This window comes from Balaenoptera borealis (assembly GCF_965194805.1).
Source record: "Balaenoptera borealis genome assembly, chromosome: X".
Classification (NCBI taxonomy): Eukaryota; Metazoa; Chordata; class Mammalia; order Artiodactyla; family Balaenopteridae; genus Balaenoptera; species Balaenoptera borealis.
The window spans coordinates 42661800-42674703 of record NC_138881.1 but is presented as its reverse complement, the minus strand read 5'-3'; the positions used below and the strand labels follow the sequence as shown (position 1 = coordinate 42674703).

Genomic DNA, 12904 nt, shown 5'->3' with positions numbered 1-12904 from the left:
ACTGAAGAATTCAGTCTTTTCAGGTGCACAAGGAGCGTTTATCCAAATAGAACCCATGTTGGGGACTTCCCTGGTGGCGCAGTGGTTAAGAATCTGCCTGCCAGTGCAGGGGACACAGGTTCGAGCCCTGGTCTGCGAAGATCCCACATGCCACGGAGCAACTAAGCCCGTGCGCCACAACTACTGAGCCTGTGCTCTAGAGCCCGCGAGCCACACAACTACTGAAGCCTGCACACCTACAGCCCATGCTCCGCAACAAGAGAAACCACCTCAATGAGAAGCCTGCGCACCGCAACGAAGAGTAGCCCCCACTCGCTGCAACCAGAGAAACCTGTGTGCAGCAATGAAGACCGAACACAGCCATAAATAAATAAATAAATAAATAAATAAATAAATAAATTTATTAAAAATAAAGAACCCATGTTGGTCCATAAAGAAAGTCTCAACAAATTTCAAAGGATGAAGTTATACAGTGTATATTCTCTGACCACAGTGGAATTAAACTACATGCCTATAACAGATAACTAGAAAATCCTCAGATGTTTGAAAATAAGTCACGCACTTGTAAATAACCCCTCCTTCATTCCCCTTTCAATTGCTATCCCCTGACTCATGGGTAACCACTATCTGATTTTCACCATCATAGATCATTTTTGCTTCTTCTTGAATGTCATGTAAATGGAATCATACGTTATTATTCTTTGGGTTTGGCTTTTTTTCATTCATCATGATGTTTTTGAGACTCATTCTTGTTATTTTATATATCAGTAGTTTGTTTTCTTTCCATTACTGTGATTCTATTGTATAAATATATCACAATTGTTTATCCATTCTACTGCTGCTGGATGTTTCCATTTTGGCTATTACAAATAATACTTCCATGAATATTCTTGTTTATATCTTGGTGAACATATGTGTTCATTTCTGTTGGATATTTACCTAGGAGTGGGGTTGCTGGGTCCTAGGTTAGGGGTATGCTCCTCAATAGTAGATTGAGTTACAATGTTTTCCAAAGAGGCTGTACCATTGTACTCTCACCATATACGAGAGTTCCAGTTGTTTCACATCCTCACCAACATTGGGTTTTTGGTCTTAATTTTAGCCATTCTGTTGGTATATAGTGGTATCTCATTGTGGTTTAAATTTGTATGTCCCTGATAACTAATGATTTTGAGCACCTTTAAATATGTTAATTGGCCATTTATATATCATCTTTTGTGAAGTGTCTGTTCAAATCTTTTTCTATAGGATTGTTTATATTTATCTTACTGGGGGCTTCTCTGGTGGCACAGTGGTTAAGAATCTGCCTGCCAATGCAGGGAACACGGGTTTGAGCCCTGGTCCAGGAAAATCCCACATGCTGTGGAGCAACTAAGCCCGTGCGCCACAACTACTGAGCCTGCCTTCTAGAGCCCTCGAGCCACAACTACTGAGCCCACGTGCCACAACTACTGAAGCCCGCACTCCTAGAACCCGTGCTCCCCAACAAGAGAAGCCACCGCAATGAGAAGCCTGCGCACCACAATGAAGAGCAGCCCCCACTCGCCGCAACTAGAGAAAGCCCGCATGGAGCAACGAAGACCCAACGCAGCCAAAACTAAATAAGTAAAATAAATGAATTTATAAAAAAAATATATATTTATCTTACTGATTTGTAGGTGTTCTTTATAGTTTCTATAGTATAAAAGTCCTTTGTTAGATACAGGTATTGCAAATATCTCAGAGAAGGCATCTTTGAAATGATTAAACAGTAGCTTTTCTCTTAAGAATATTCCCTTCTTAAAAAATATTATTTTAATTTTGGGACTTCCCTGGTGGGCCAGTGGGTAAGACTCCATGCTCCCAATGCAGGGGGCCCGGGTTCAATCCCTGGTCGGGGAACTAGATCCTGTATGCCTTAATTAAGAGCCCTCATGCCACAACTAAGAAGTCCTCATGCTGCAACTAAGAAGTCAGCATGCTGCAACGAAGAAGTCCACAGGCTGCAACGAAGATCCCGCGTGCTGCAACTAAGACCTGGTGCAGCATGCATAAATAAATAAATAAATAAATAAATAAATAAATAAATAAATAAATAAATATATTATTTTAATTTTTATCAAACTGATTGAATAGAAGTATGTAATTACAGGGATTGGTGTCATTCGAAGATGTGTCTGTGGACTTCACCCAGGAGGAGTGGAATCATCTGGACCCTACTCAGAGAACCTTGTACAAAGATGTGATGCTAGAGAACTATAGCCATTTGGTCTCTGTGGGTGAGTACAGCTTCCTTGAGTAATTCATAGTGTACCCAATAGAACAACTTTCCATCTCTGAAGTGTAGTAATACTTTGACCTCAAGTTCCAGGAACTAAAGATTCTTATTTTTATTTTTATTTTTTTTATTGACATATAGTTGATTTACAATGTTGTGTTAGTTTCTGGTGTACAGCAAAGTGATTAAGTATATATTATATATATATATATATATATATATATATATATATATATATATCTTTTTCATATTCTTTCCCATCATTTTTTTTTTCTTAAATTTTTTGGCCGTGCCGCGCGGCATATGGGATCTTAGTTCCCTGACCAGAGGGATTGAACCTGCATCCCCTGCAGTGGAAGCGTGGAGTCTTAAACATTGGACCACCAGGGAAGTCCCTCCATTATGATTTATTACAGTATATTGAATATAGTTCACCGTGCTATACAGTAGGTCCTTGTTGTTTATCTATTTTATATATAGTAATTTGTATCTGCTAATCCCAAACTCCTAATTTATCCCTCCCCCACTCCCTTTCCCCTTTGGTAACCATAAGATTCTTTAAAAAATTTTTTTTTATTGAAGTATAGTTGATTTACAATATTGTATTTGTTTCAGGTGTATAGCAAAGTGATTCAGTTATATATATACATATATCTTTTTGAGATTGTTTTCCATTATAGGTTATTATAAGATATTGAATATAGTTCCCTGTGTTATACAGTAAGTCCTTGTTGCTTATCTATTTTATGTATGGTAGTTTGTATCTATTAATCCCATACTCCTAATTTATCCCTCCTCCCCCTCTCTTTCCCCTTTGGTAACCATAAGTTTGTTTTCTATGTCTGTGAGTCTATTTCTGAGGAACTAAAGATTCTTAATTGCTCTTAGACTGAACAAGGTGTTTGTATTTTCACCTCTCATGTGAAAGTTATGCTTATTAAAATGTACCTTCCTAATTACTTTGAGGCCCTGAAGCCCACACAGATGTGCCCAAGTCTTGTATCATTTCCCATTACAGGGTATCCTGTTACTGAACTAGATATGATTACCTCTTTGGAGAAGAGAGGACTTTGGATCATAGAGAGAGAAATCCCAAGTTCGAGTTGTACAGGTAAATAAGAAATGAATAGGTGGGAGACGATGAGGGTAAGACTCCAGTGTGTCAGTGAGTGCCAGACATCTCTTAAATCTCAGAAATATCTTCCTAAAGCATATGAACTTTTTTTTCTAACTCCAAATTGTTAGTTTTGTGAGTTACTGTCTCATGGTAATCTTGGAATGAGATGGAGAGGAACTAGACTATAATCTAGCCTTGTCCTTCTGCTTCTTCTCTTGGTCACCTCAGTTGTTTTCAGCCTTCCTGAAAGGCTCTTTACATCCTATTTGAGTCCCCTCCCTCCAAATCATAGATCTGATACCATTTCAAAAAATCATTTTTTCCTACTCAGTGGCTACCTAAACCCATTTTCACTTTCTCTCCTCAATTTTAAGGTACTTTTCTTAAACAATCAAAGTCACTTATATTTATTGTTACTCTCCTGTTCCAATATCTATTAGAGCAATTTGAGCTTTTTTCCCCTTAAGCTCAGCATATAGGAGAGACATGTGCTTCGAATTTCTTTCTGACTGGTATCTAGTCAAAAGAAAATAAAAGTCAACCCTACAAAGGTCTGCTTCTGACAAAAGGTGTATTCACACGGTATGGTTTATTATTCTTCTTTCTAGAAGTCTGGAAAGTTGACCAGCTGGAGAGGTACCAGAAAAACCAAAACAGACACCTGAGGCAAGCTATAGCCATTAATGAGAAAAATTTGACTAAGGAGAGAGGTCATGAATATAATGGATTTGTAAACCCACTTCCTCAGAGCACAGGGGTGGTTTCTTCATTACACACTCCCTGTATATATGACTCAGAAAAGTTTTCAAGATAATTCGGGTTTACTCAGTCATAATAGAGGCTTTGCAGCTCAGAATGTTATGAATGTAATGTATGTGGAAAATTATTAATTCATGGCAGGCTTAAGAAAAATAATGGAATGAAATCCCATGACCATAATGTGGGTGGGAAAGGTCATAAGCATAACCCATTCTTTGTTCAGCATAATATAACTCAAGCTGGAGAGAAAATCTGTTAATTTCCTGAGTGTAGAAAAACTTTCAGCAAGAATTCACTCCTATTGCTCATCAGATCACTCATGTAGGAGAAAAACCCTACGGATGCACAGAATACAGAAAAGCCTTCAACAAGAAGGCACGCTTCAGTGTACATCAGAAGTACAACGCACAAAAGAGAGAAACCCTTTGAATGTAATGAATGTGGCAAATCCTTCAGAGAGAAATCAGCACTGCATATACATCAGAGAACGCACACAGGTGAAAAACCATATACATGCAACGAATGTGGCAAAGCCTTCCAAGAAAAGACAAACCTCATTATACGTCAGAGAACTCACACAGAAGAGAAATCCTGTGAATGTAATGAATGTGGGAGAACCTTCAATCAAAAGGTACATATCAGAGAACACACACAGGAGAGAAACCCTATGAATGTAATGAATGTGGCAAATCCTTCAGAGAGAAATCAAAATCACGTAGACATCAAAGAACTCATACAGGAGATAAACCTTTTGTGTGTTCAGACTGTGGAGGAGCCTTCACCCTTAAGCTGAATCTCAGTGCTCATCAAAGAATTCATACAGTAGAAAAAAACCTATGGATGTACTGTATGTGGGGAAGTCTTCTCCCTGAAGTACTATCTTATGTTACATCGGAGAGCTCATACAGGAGAAAAATTTGAGAAATCCTATGAATGCAAAGAATATGACAAAGTTTTCTTCCAGTAGTCATATCTCATTATTCATCTGAGAGTTCACACTGGGGAGAAACCCTATGAGTGTAATGTATGTGAGAAAGCTTTCTCCCTGAAATCATATCTTGTTATACATCAAAGAACTCACACATGAGAGAAAACCTATAAATGTGATAAGTGTAGTAGAGCCTTCAGAGAGAAGTCAAAACTCACTCTACATCGAAGAACCCACATAGGTGAGAAACCCTATGGCTTTCCTGAATATAAGAAAAACCTTCCAGAAGTTAAAGTTCATCATGGATTAAAGAACTCAGAGAAAAGAGAAACTTTGCAAAAGAACTGAAAATGGAAAATCCTTCATAAAAATGTGAAAGGAAAAGAAAAAGGTGAGGTGAAAGGATCATGCTTTAGCTAAGGTGGTCAGGGAAGGTCTTTCTAAAAATAAGGAGCCAGCCATACTGGGGGTAAGAACATTCCAGGCATAAGGAATAGCAAGAGCCAAGACCCTGGTGCAAAATACTTGGCCTCTGTAGTTGTTATCATGGGTGTATAGTGAATAACCATTATACATCAGAGAGGTTGTTCAAGACTGCAGTCCTTTGAAGCCTTGAATATATGAGAGCCAAACCTCATGGTAAATCTGGGCACAGGTATCAAGAGAAACCCAATTTAATTGATTTCAATAAACATAGTCCCATGGCAATGATATTAAGGGAAATATTCCAGATTTAATATCAAACTCTCATAGAAAAAAACCTAATACAGTCTATTATGAAGAACAGCTGCTTTGACATCTCTCATAATGGGGAATAAGTGCTACCTACAGAAAAAAGAGTTTATCAAATGATATAAAATTAGAGATTTAAAGATAACCACTAAAGGAATAACAATGATAAATATACTATAAATATTGTAAATTATTAGAAAGGATGCATAATCGGAACAATGTAAAGGAAACACTAGGGCATCAAATCCAGTTTTCAGAAGTAGCAACAGTTGATAATGCCAATATTCTTGCCCCAACCTATTCTACGTTCAAGATTTTGGCTTCTTCTTCTTCTTTTTTTTTTTTTTAAACAATCACTTTTGTTATTTGTTTATTTATTTATGGCTGTGTTGGGTCTTCGTTTCTGTGCGAGGGCTTTCTCCAGTTGCGGCAAGCGGGGGCCACCCTTCATCGCGGTGCGCGGGCCTCTCATTATCGCGGCCTCTCTTGTTGCGGAGCACAGGCTCCAGACGCGCAGGCTCAGTAATTGTGGCTCACGGGCCCAGTTGCTCCGGGCATGTGGGATCTTCCCAGACCAGGGCGCGAACCCGTGTCCCCTGCATTAGCAGGCAGACTCTCAACCACTGCGCCACCAGGGAATCCTCCTGGCTTCTCCTTTGTGTGGACCTTCCCCCTGTCTGAGCTAGATCATGCAGTCTTCCCAGAAATACTATGAGCTACCTGATAGGCTTTTAGGAGATCTGCTTTTTACTTAAGTTCACCAGAGTTTATTTATGCTGCTTTTGATAAATAACTATCTCATTCAGAAATTGGTATCCAGAGTGATGGTACCTTTTATGGACCCCAGGGAAATGTGAGATTTGGTTATCTAGGCTGGTTGGGGCTGAAGGCAGGGGAAATCCAGGTGGCATTAAAGAAGGGGGCTCTGGCATTCCTTGGCATGCAGTAGCAGATAACTGCTTTAATGATCATCTGTGCTTATCTGGATGAAGTCAACACTGAAAACAAGGCTTTGGGTAGTTGAATATCCACCCCAACCAAAGAGTACAAAGGACGTGAGGGACTGCTTCCTCACGGGGGTGGCTGCTTCCAATGGGGCTGGTCGGCACAAAGAGAAAGAATGGCAAGTTCAAATTCCTAAATTCTCTGCTCAAGACATAGACTGAAACCCGGGGATTCTGTAAAAATAATTATTACCTTGTGCAGCCATTGAATTCCTGGCCTAAATTTCCAGTTTGTCATTTGAAACTTTGGTTACAGATCATGAAAGAAGGAGTTGGGGGCTGAGAGTTAGAATGGTAATAATGTGGGAGGATGTGGGAGAATGTGAATACTTTAAAATCCTAATTCCCACTGAGCTTTCTCTGTAAGCTGAAACCAATTCCATTTTCCCCTGAAGAGACTGTATCTACCTTAATTAAAGACCCTGTAGTTACTTCAACAGAGAGTGATACTTTTTAAGGGAAGCCAATTTTCATACCTCCCCACACCACCCTTCTATTTCCAGACCTAGAATTGTCTTGTGTACTAAACACTTTATGTGCTTTACAAACATTAATTCATTTAATTCTCTCAGAAACCCATGAGATAGTTACTACCACTATCATCCTCATTTTGCAGATGAGGAAACTGAGGCACAAAGAAATTAAGTGCCTCACCCAAGGCAACTTGGGGACAGTAAGTGGTAGAGATTGTTTCTGAACCCAGGAGAACCTATGCTCTTAATCACTACATTATCCTCCACCCCCACCCTGAGTGATCTCGTGTCCCCTGATTAGAGCTTTGAATATATGGAGGGAGAGATTGAATAGGGGTACCTTCAGGCATTGGAAAAATGAAGAGAGTCAGACATCAGGGGTCTCTTGCATTGTTTATAGATATCATCCTTTGTTAAATCCACAAAAGAAAGAACAGAAAGGAAAATGAAATCTCTATCTCTGGGAAGCTGAGTCATGAATGAATTTCTGTTGTGTAAGGTTTTGCATACATATGACACCCCTTGAGCCATTCAGATAAATCATGGCCAGAACAGTGCTGGTTCCAAGAATCCCTGGGAAATGAAGGGAGAGAGGGAGGATGAAGTGGACAGGCTGATGGGGTGGCAATGCCACTATCCCGGCTGCCCAGAGTCCAAGCCATCCCCATGAAACTTACCAGGTATTCATACCATTTTGTGAGGACACTATCTGCTTGGCACACATGATGTCATCCAGAATATGGCGGTTGAACAGTTCTAGGAGGAAGAGAGGGATATAGTAATCTGGTGTATTGGAGACAGGGTGACAGTGTATGAAGGGACAAGGGGTTCTGGGTTTCTTGGGGCCTGAATAACTTCAACCACTATATTGCCTGATTCTAGATGACCTTGATTCACTTATTAGCTGGCTATGAATTACATCAACTGCCATGTTGACTGGTTCTGTACAACCTTAACTCATTGACTGATCCTGAGTGATCTTGACTGTCACGTTTGCTGGTTATGAGTAACCTCAACCACCATGTTGGCTGGTCCTGGACAACCTCAGACTCCATGTTGGCCAGTTCCAGATGACTTCAACTGTCATTTTGTATGGTTATGAATGATCTCAACTGCAATGGCTGTTGGCTGGCTGGGAAGCCACTCAACTGCAAGGTTGGTCAGTCCTGGGAACTTCAAACACTATGTTGTCAGGTCCTGGATAACATCAACACCCATTTTTACTAGTTACAAGAGACCTCAGTCTCTATGTTGGCTAGTCCTGTTCAACTTCAGCTACCATGGTGCCTGGTCCTAGATGACATCAACTGCTATGGTGGCTAGACGAGGATGACCTTAACTGCCATTCTGACTAATGATCTCAACCACTATGTTGACTAGTCCTGGATAGCCTCAGCCTTCAAGCTGCCAAGTCCTGGGTGATCTATTCTGTCACTGTGGCAGGACTTGGACAACTTCAACCTCCACTTGGGCTGGTCCCAAATAACCACAGTCTCCATTTTGGCCTATCTTGGACAACCTTAAACACCATTTTGGCCAACCCTGAACAACTTCTACTGCTATTCAATTTTGTCCTCAACAATACCACACTCTTGTCTGGAAAATTCTTTCCTTTCTGCACAGAGGTACCTTGTTTCTGTTCCTACAGACAGATATCTGCTTCTTCCTTCAGGGCCTGGACAACCCCAACCCCAAATCAGGACAGTTTCCCCCTCCATTCCACTTGGAGCTAAGTGTATTGTTTCCTGAGTCCTAGAAAATGGCAGCCTCCATTCTAGGTGAGGTTTGGGAGCTCTGAGTCCTCCTGACCTAGACAACATCTCAGTGCAATCTGGGTAAGGATACAGGCTGGTGTCTGTAACAGCCCAGGCAACTCTGCTCCTTTCCCTATCATTTTTCTGCTTGTTACTCAAGGCTATGGCTTAGACAGTCTTGCCCTCTGCGTGTTGGGGAGTGGGGCCAGGCAGGGCTTCAAGGTGTCCTCAATGCTGCCTTACCATGACACTCCATGTGACAGAGGTTCTGGGTAGGTGTAACACCATTGTCACACCACCAGGCGGAGTTCAGCTGGAAAATGCCATATGAACTGCTGCCATCAGGATTGTGGTCCACGAAGGAGGTGTCAAAGCCACTTTCATAGTGCGCCATGCACAGCCCTGGGGCAGGGAGGGGGGAGGTAGCAGATGGGCATGGGTCTTGGGAATAGGGGAGAGGGTAGGATGAGGGAGTGGGGCAGGGATGGTTTTCATCTTAGTTGTTGGGGGTGAATATCTTGGTTTGGGGTTGATGTTGGTGATTCTGGTGAGATACCAGTAATGGTGGTGGTGATGGTATTCGTGGTGATAACAGCAGTGATGACATTGATGGTAGTGATGGCGGTGTTAGTAGAGATGAGGGTAAATGGTTGTGAAGGCAATGATGATGAAACTAGAGTTAGTTAAAATACTCATCATAGTCAGAGAGTGACTGAGAGGATCATTCCCTAGCCTGGGAGGTAACAAATGGCAAAGGGGAAGGGCCTGGGTCTGAGTGTGGTGGGCGGCCCGTGGCATGGGTGGGACTTGGGGTGACGAGTCTCACAGTCTCCAATGGTGTAGCCCTTGAAGCCGTTGAGGCCCGCCTCCTCCAGCTTCATTGCCAGGTCGCAGCGTTCGAAGATCTTGGCATCCACAGTGGCAGGCATCAGTATGGCCAGGGTCACCACCATAGTGTCCCAGGCCTGCATTATGACACCCACAAGCCCTCCTAACTGACCCATTGCTTCAGACTCACCCTCCAGTGCTCAGAACTAAGGATATGCTGGAATTTTGGGCTCTGTGAAGATCTAAGTGACAGATTCTGGAACAGAGAAGACAGAGGGTTGGGCATCTCACCATCTTCCCCTGTGCTAGCTCTGTTAAAGACACAAAGAAAAAGAAAGATACTGATGTATACACAGAGGTGGAAGGAGACAAGGACAGGGAGAAACCCAGAGATATCAGAAAGGGATGCAGGGAGAGAGGGGCTGGGGACACAAAAAGGACAGACAGGACCCAGGTAGTAGACCTCACACTCAGCCCACATTCCCCTACGTTCCTTAACACTGTCCCACTCTACTCCCATTAATCATGCTCTACCACTTGGTTACCTCCATTTCCACTCATTCTGCCCCTCATCACCTCCATTTCCCCCACTCTGCTGAGTAGTCAGCTCTGGTCACTACACCATGCCTACTACCACCTCGGATTCCTCATGCTTTATAAAATATGACCACCGTGCTCTCCCCTTTGCTCCACATTACTTCTATTTACTCATTCTCAGCACCTCCTTCACCTCTCTTCACTTAGTGTGCTCTGTTCCACCCTCATTTACTGGAATCTGCCCCACATTACACCCATTTAATCAGACTCTGCCCCACATTACATATTACACATTACATATTACATATACATGTTCACTCTACTGCTTTTTCACCCCCGTTCTCATTCTACATTTTATTCCCTCGTCCACTTACACTGCCTCTTATCCACCTATATTCACTCACACTGGGCCTCGTGTTACTGCAATTCCCTAACCCTCTACTTACTCTTACCCAAGCTCTCTCACATCCTATTCCTTCTTCACCTCCATTCACTCCCAGACTCTCTTTTCCTACTTTCACCTTCACTGCCTGACACTGCATCAAATGACTCCCATACGCTCTCACGTGGCCCATCCTTCACCTTTGTTCATTGACTCTGGGCCTCATTCCCTCCCTCATTCACTCTATTTCTGCCCCTTCTTCACTTCTATTCTCTCAAGCACTCCTCCCATATTACCTGCATTTCCTGAAATTGTATTACTCCCAAACACTAGCCCAAGTTATCCACACATACTCACTCTACACTTGGTCACCTCCATTCTTTCTCAATCTTCACTGCCTCCCATTATCTCATTCATTTAAAGTCACTCCCGATGTAACCCCTGTTTCCACTCATCAGTCTTGTTCTGCTCCCGATTCATGTTGAGTTGCTCCCACTCTGCCTCGCGGTACCCTTGTTCAGTCACACTCTGCCTCGGATTTACCACTTTTTGCTCACATCGGGCTCCATTTCCCCCACTTTACTCACCTTGGGCCATGTGACCTTCATCCCCTCTCCCTTTGCCTCACAATACCCAATTCCTCACCTTCTTCTGCTCTTTACTTCCATCCCCTCTCACTCTGCCCAACATTACCTCCATCCACGCACATGCTTTGGCTCATTCACCTGGGCTGATTCCCACTGGGATCTCTGCACATTACTGGAACGCTGCCCCGCATTACCTGCCCCATCTAATCCCAGTCTGCCTCTCATTCACCTCTGGTCGCTCTCCTCCCTCGTAGTATCCCCACTCAAACAAACTTGACCCGATTCACTTATTCACATTCTACCATGTATTCATTTCTGTTTCCTCTTATTCTGCCCCTTGTGCCCCCCATTCTTCCCTCTGTGCCTCACATGACTTCCATTCACTGCTACTTTCTCCCTAAATTCACCTCTCCTTACTCATACTGTGCCCCATAAACCATCATTCATTTACACTTCAATCCTTAGTACTCATATCGACTTGCACTCTCATGCTTTATCAACCCCATTCACATTCACCACCTTTCACAGCGTCCCATTCACTCACAGTCCACTCCCTCTTTCACTTTTTGCCACTTAGACGGTGCCTCATTTTCCCATCACTTACTCAGTCTCATCCATAATCTTAAATTGATTCAAAATTGAATGCGTAGTCATTCCCTCACTCTGCCCCACACTACCCACATTCACTCCACTCCACTGCTCATTCACCTCCCTGCCATCCCCCTTTGTCTCTCCTTGCCCCCATTCATTCCCAATTTGTCCTTCATTCACCCTTATTCACCCCCCCCACCCCCACTGGGCCCACATGTCTCTGTTTAGTGACACATCTGCCAGGACAGAAAAGTCTGATGTATTGTTCAGGATTCAGTTTGGCTGCACATACCAATACCACCCTAAATACCAATGGCTTCAAGAGGATGGAAGGGGATTCCTCTCTTGGAGGCAGGGCTAGATTGGCAGCTCCAAGCTCACCAGAGAGCTGGCTGCTCCTATGCTGTAGCTCTGCCAAACTCACCTGCTACCTATGGTCCAAAATGATTGCTTACAATTGGCAACACTTCCACAGTTTTGAGAAAATGTATCTTAAGAGCAGTTGTAATGACTCACCAGCGAGGTGGGGGTGGCCTTTGGGTTGGAGTGTCGCATCGTGCAGATTCTGTGGTGGGACCAGCTACCTGTCAGCTTTCCACACCCCTTCACCTAGCTACCTGCTGCTTAGGCCACTGAATGAGTTTGTACCTGTAGGGACGGATGGTAGAGGATGCCCAGGACAGAGAGTGGGCATCCTAGCTCCACAGCAGAAAATCTGGTTTCACGTAGCTTTTGGATATGCACTGTGAACCCTGGGACAGTTTCTGCAGGGCTGTATCACTGGCTCAGAATATTTTTGGAGCTGGAAATCACTGTACCCCAACACCCACCAACCCTATAGGATTTCCCCCTACACACAGGGGTGTGTGTATATATATGTGTGTACAAGGTGGCGGAGAAGTTATGTTTACAGGATGGAAGAAGCCAGACTGACAGGGGCCCTAAAGGTCCAGCC

General features: G+C 43.0%; 1 protein-coding gene and 1 pseudogene across 2 annotated transcripts in view; both read right to left on the bottom strand.

The window, feature by feature from the left end:
* Nucleotides 1–12904, bottom strand: part of LOC309621113 (retinol dehydrogenase 12 pseudogene) — a 339175-nt pseudogene that overhangs the window by 69236 nt on the left and 257035 nt on the right. The window lies entirely within an intron of this gene.
* LOC309621176 (sperm acrosome-associated protein 5-like) lies at nt 3384–10075 on the bottom strand. Its single transcript, XM_082378302.1, has 4 exons — nt 9851–10075; nt 9268–9426; nt 7948–8026; nt 3384–7843 (listed from the first exon to the last, which is right to left on the bottom strand). Exons 1-4 carry the CDS (start codon nt 10026–10028, stop codon nt 7744–7746), a joined length of 516 nt encoding a protein of 171 aa, XP_082234428.1. The 5' UTR covers nt 10029–10075; the 3' UTR covers nt 3384–7743.